Source organism: Acomys minous (assembly GCF_964271855.1).
Source record: "Acomys minous genome assembly, chromosome: 17".
In the NCBI taxonomy this organism is placed as follows: domain Eukaryota; kingdom Metazoa; phylum Chordata; class Mammalia; order Rodentia; family Muridae; genus Acomys; species Acomys minous.
Window position 1 is genome coordinate 6,987,017 of NC_140500.1, and position 6,000 is coordinate 6,993,016.

The 6,000-nt window shown below is 43.1% G+C and overlaps 1 protein-coding gene across 22 annotated transcripts in view; it reads left to right on the forward strand.

Annotated features, from left to right (window-relative positions):
* Positions 1 to 5,603, forward strand: part of C2CD5 (C2 calcium dependent domain containing 5) — an 88,068-nt gene extending 82,465 nt beyond the window's left edge. For all 22 annotated transcript variants that reach the window (XM_084765847.1, XM_084765833.1, XM_084765839.1 and 19 more), the window contains 2 exons: positions 1,818 to 1,964; positions 4,467 to 5,603. In XM_084765847.1, the coding sequence (XP_084621973.1) occupies positions 1,818 to 1,964; positions 4,467 to 4,595 (276 nt within the window). In that variant the 3' untranslated portion in view covers positions 4,596 to 5,603. The remainder of the gene's footprint in view (positions 1 to 1,817; positions 1,965 to 4,466) is intronic.
* The last annotated feature ends 397 nt before the right edge of the window (positions 5,604 to 6,000 follow it).

Sequence of the window (6,000 nt, forward strand, 5' to 3'; positions counted from 1 at the left end):
AATATTGTCTGACAGGTTAATTAATTAGATTTTTACGATAATCTATTTTAGGCTGGAGAGATGGCTCAGAGATTAAGAGCCCTGGCTGCTCTTCCAAAGGTCCTGAGTTCAATTCCCAGCAACCACTTGGTGTCATCTATAATGAGATCTGGTGTCCTCTTCTGGCATGTTGGCATACATGCAGGCAGAGTACTATATATTTAATAAATAAATCTTTAAAAAAAGATAATTCATTTTAATTTTATTCTAATTATGCTTATGTGGAGGATAAACTATTTAGCATCAGAACCTCTTAATAGAGAATTAGACACTTAATTTTGATAAAATAGGTTTGTTTTAAAATTGGTATGGCTTTTCTGTTTTCTAGTTGTTCCTACTAGTGTACGGTTATACTGTTTTGAGCCTTTAGGCTGTATCCTGTTGTGAGATGGGTAGTGCTGTGTTGTCCAGGCTTGTCTTGAACCCTTAGTCTCCTAGATAGTGGAGTTCATGCACAAGCCGCCAGCCACACTGGAGTCGCATTTTCATTTCCTTACTCTTCGCTGCTGTTGAGGCTTTCCCTGCTGCTAGGTTGCTGCCTGGCTGGTCTTACTGCAGCAGAGACCTGCACTGCTAACTTGAGGCACTATTGCCTTGTCACACATGTGTGAGAGCCTCCTTATAGTCAGCTGGGTTCTCAGAACCAACCCACCCCACACATTCTGCTCCAGTCTCTGGCTTCCTAAGCAGAAGGCGACTGAAGGGTCGACAGAGCTGCACATCTGACTGGAGGCTGAAGTAGCTTGATCTAATTCCAGAATTTCATCAGAGGTAGTTCACAAGATTTCTAGGTGGGGGATTGTCCTAGATTTTTAAAAAGATGCACTGGAGCTGGAGAGATGGGTCAGCGGTTAGAGCACTTCCTCCTCTTTTAAAGGATCCAGGCTCAATTTCTAGCACCTACATGGTGGCTCACAACCATCTGCAACTCCAATTCCAGGGAACCCACTGCCCTTTTCTGTTCTCTCTGGGCACCAGGCATGCAGGTGGTGCACAGACATAAATATAGGCAAAACACCCATGCATATAAACTAAAAAAAAAAAAAAAAAAAAAGAGGTGCTTAAGAAAATAATTTAGTTCCTAACAGTAGACTTCAAGTTTCCTTAGCTCCAGTTTAATTCAGAAATTTTATTTTTGATCATCCATAACCTCTAGTTGAGTTGAGAGGAATCTTAGGTTGAAAAGCATGTAAGCTATTGACTGACATTTACTTTCTGTTTTGTTTGGTTTTGAATAGAAATAGTTCCTCACGCTGCTCCTTCCATTCCATAGCAATGTGTGTAGTGCTAAATTATGTATCAGAACACAATGTGTAAATCAGGTGCAGCAAGCACCACCTGTGAGCTGCATGGGAGTACACATGTATAGGCCCAGCTAAGCCGAAGCTGAAGTTCGTGAGTCTGGCCCTCTCTGCAAAATGGTGATGATGGTGATGTTAGTAGCAGCAGCAACTAGTGCTGTGGATTAGTAGCAGAGCACTTGCCAGGCAGCACCACATGTTTGTAAAACATACAACATGTATGATAATAGCTAGTCTTAGGCAAATTACAATATATCAAGCTCTAATAAAAGTATTTTAAAATCATTATTCAGATATATATTTATTAAAAGTGTGTTTATTAATGCAATAAACCCCACCCAAACCCTCTTCACCATGAGGAAAATTTAAATGATTATCTTTTACATTAAGATGGCAGAGACTGTGTACCATGTACTTTGACTTTTCTGTGTGTTCCTACCCTGTGTGTGATGCAGTGGTCTTGGACTTTATTTGCAGGAAGGAGGAGTCAGTGGTTTCCTTCATGCTTTCATTGCTGAGGTGTTTGCCATGGTAAGAGCGCACGTCGCCGCCCTGGGAGGGAATGCTGTTGTCTCCTACATTATGAAGCAGTGTGTCTTCATGGAGAATCCGAGTAAAAACCAGGTGAGATGACTAAACGTCCCTAATGGGAAGAAGTCTGGGAACGCCCCGCTGGCCTGTCCACTTGCATTCCCTCCCAAAAGAACTGCCTTCAGAACTCTGATTCTAGATTCTTAAAACATGCTTTAGTGACCTTATTAACATATAGACTTCATCGCTCCGGTGCTGTTACGTATCTCACACGACTAGTTGTCACCCTTAATTAGGTAAGCACTTCTGGAATTTCTGCACTACTTACTGTTTCTGCCTCTGTCTTGCTGAGCTTTTGAAATATGGGATATGACTGTGTCTCCTCTCTGAGGACAGCTGAGACAGACTCTCTCTGTATACTGGGATGTCTCGTTTTACCTGCCTTGATGTGGGGAGCATGCAGTGGGAATAGACTGCTTATTAATTTCTAGTAAAATATTACTCTATTAATTGGGGATAGAATAGGTCTTATTAGAATAAATTTTCAAATAGCATTCTTTTACTAATTTTAACTAAATAGCTCCAAAAAAAGTTAAAGGTTTCTTCTCAAATTAAATAACCACATAAGTAGCAAGGTATCCTGAAGGCAGTACGCCCACCTGCTCCACCTAGCATACATTGCAGGTCATGTTTTTATATGACACACATTAAGAAATGGACAAAAGTACTCGTGCTTAGTGGCAGTAGGTTTCTGGCCGAGGCAAGCACTCTGAGAACAGAGGGCAGACACAGCACTCAGGACACTGCATGCAGATTTCACCGACGTGACAAGTGTACATGTGTTTCTTTGTGGGGATAGACTTTGCTGCCAGCTACAAACTTTGGTAATTATAACTAAAGGGCAAATTATTTGCATGTTCAGCACGTGTGCCTTTGAGGAGGGGTAAATTATCTTCACAGTGAGATTCTGTCGTAAATGTGTGAGAGTTGGAAGAAGAGAGTCAACTTAAACACAGCTTTAGCTTTATTTCAAAGCCATCAATTTGTTTCACCAGTTTCCTGCGGAAGGTAAACCGCCTGTCTTCCCGGTTCTTCTTGTTATGTACACGTTTGTGTTACTTGTTCTACTGCATTAATAGCCTTGCTCTAGAACTAGAAGGCGGTTTCTGGTACAGGTGGTGAAGCAGATCCCAGTGGGAGTCTTGCCACGTGCCCTGAGGGGCCCTGATAGACAGCTGGGCGGTTGAGGCAGGCACCGCAGCGACATCCGCTCTCCACATGGCCGGCTAGCATGCCTGCAGCCCCTCTGTGGGCCTGTGTGTTCTTCCCACTGAGGGACCCGTCCTGTCCTTGTTGCTTTTTATATCTTCAAAATGTGTATGTACATATATGTAGCCTTTTACATAAGGATGTTTTAAAGTATGTTTGGATGAACTGTACCTGATACAAACTTCAGAATGTTCATTAAAATATAAATACAGGGGGTAGAAGAGGCAGGCAGATCTCTGTGACTTTGAGTCCAGCCTGCTTCTCGTAGTTCCAGGCCACCCAGAGGGACACACTGAGACCCTCTTTCAAAAATAAAACGAAACAAGTAAATTAAGTAGAAAAGTTTCTCCTTGGTCTGTGTTCCAGCCAGTCCATTTCTTTACTACAGACAGCCAGAGTCGTCAGTGCCTCTTTTCGTGTGTAGTCTCAGGTCACCTCTGTTCCAGAGAATACACCAGAGCAGGGAGAATTTGAGCTGCACATGAGCAAGCTCACATTTCACACTGCTTGTGTGCACAGGGCAGCCCGCTATGCACATGGTCTGTAGCTTGTTTTTCACTTAATCTTTCTTGGTGACTTTCTCAGTGAAGGCCGGAAGCTTGTCCTCGTTGTTCCTGCAGCACTCGCACTCCGTGGTGTTGGCCACTCAAGTCTCAGCGCTCCCTGCTGATGACAGGAGCTGCCTCTCGGGGGCAGACAGTGCTGTAAGAGCCAACGTGAGCGTGAGGGGCTAACACAAGTGAGCATATCCAGAGAGTGGCCCCTCGCTTTTTGTAGTTTTCATACAGTGACAGAATTTGCCTCCATTGAGACTATTTTGCACATTCTAAGTATTTTCATTAATTTGTCACATTTACAACACTTAGCCATGTTGATAGAATTTTCATTCTGTTTAGTATTTCAGGCATAACTATTTTATATCTTCCCTTTTTCTTGATATTATTTATATTATTTTTTATATTTTGCTTTTATAAACATGCTTCATTAAGAACTCATGTCCAAGATTTTTCTCTAGGGGAGAGAATGTGATCACAGAGCATATGCTTTTTCTGCTCTGAGACTGACAGACACTGCTCCAGCACATGTGTTCCATTGCCCGAGTAACACCAGCTCCCACGTCTTCCCCGGTGTTTAGAGGTCTGACTAGCAGGCTTTGACATGCAGCCCCAGGCTTTCTGGGTCTCTTCTCAACTTCTTCTGGGTTGATTTTATCCTCGTGGTTGACTAAGCCTGTGCTGCATTTGGTTTTCTGCCGGAACCCTTGCATGGCAGGTGTATGATCACCTTGGCTGCATGCGTCTGAGCATCTCTCTGCTGTTTTCACAGGCACAGTGTCTCATAAATGTCAGTGGTGACGCGGTGGTTTTTGTTCGTGAGTCTGACTTAGAAGTCATATCGACTCAGCAGCCTGCTGTCAACTGCCAGCCATCATGCACTGGAGAGGTTACAACCTGAAGGCAGGAGCCCAGCCACATGGACTGCATCTGTCTCCATCATCTGCCATCATCCTCTTAGGCCAAAAGTCTCAGCGTGGGGTACATGAATGAGGAGGCGGGGATAGCGTTGGTTTGATTATGTGGACATCTTGGAGACTTGAGAATTTCTCATCTTGACATTTCATTTGTCCAGTCTATGCAGACAGGCCCCATGGATTCTAACATCTTTAGTTATGGGAATTATTTGTAATTTATGTTGATTTTAATAAAATTATAATTAAAAGTGAAATGCGAAGATTGTCAAGAGACTAGGATAGGTACCTTCTGTAACTTAGCAAACTGAGCAAGGATCCAGACTGCTAATGAGCTCACAGTTGATTTGGAAATGGACGAAACTACTGTGCATTTTCAGAAATGTTACTATGTGGATTTCTCAGTGTCTTTTGCTCGAAATGAGGAGTTGGTTAGCTGGACCGGTAATGTGCTTCAGCCATCTTTGAACAGAAGTTTCTACAGTTGGAGTTGCCCAACTGCTCTAAGGCACTAAGGCACTTCCCGGTGAGGTGCCCACATCCAGGAGTGGGGGATGCCTCATGACTGGCTGTTGCTCCATATTTAATTGTCTAGAAGAGGCTTGGCTTCAACTGGGGAGAGACGGCTGTGAAATGTATCTAGTGGAAATACAGTTGACCCAGGGAGAACAGGAGTATTTTCTAATAATACTCTATTGCACTCGTACTAATTTAGGGATTGGTGAGGTACACTGTTTGGTATAGACCATGAGAAGGAGACGGCTATGCTGTGACATGTTGAATGTGTGTATTAAGTCTAACCTATGCCAAGTACCCACTGCTAATGAAATATCAGATTCTTCTTTTGCCCAGTTAAATGTCCTTATAAAATTTAGGATTTTATTCTCTGAGAACAAATTACTCTAAAGATGAAAACTCATTGTTACACAGGTGTCAATATTTTTCTGTATTTTTGTTTATAATTTTATTTTTTAAATAAAAGTTTATAAACAGAATACTCCTGGCTCTTTCCCTCTTTGATGCATGCTTCTGAGTCCTTACCAACTCTCGCTCCACTGAAGTCAGTCAGGGCTGCCGAGCACCCTGATTTTCATTATGTACTAGCAGCTGCTCCTGAAATGCCCTTACATTCCAGGGCACAGTTGTGTGAGCAAACGTGTTATGAGGTGCCTTGCCACTCTGGGACAGCCAGTCTGATAAACAGGGCGGCTTAGCTGAAGGAGCTCTCGTGCATATCTTTGCCCCTTTCACACAGTTTAGCTCTGGTGACTGTGCTGCCACTGTGATTGTCTCAGATGATTATCACCACACAGGACAGCACTGTCCCCAGCAGCAGCTGCTACTTTTTAACTTCTTCCCTTTCAGGTCTTTGCTGGCCCTAACCTTTCTATG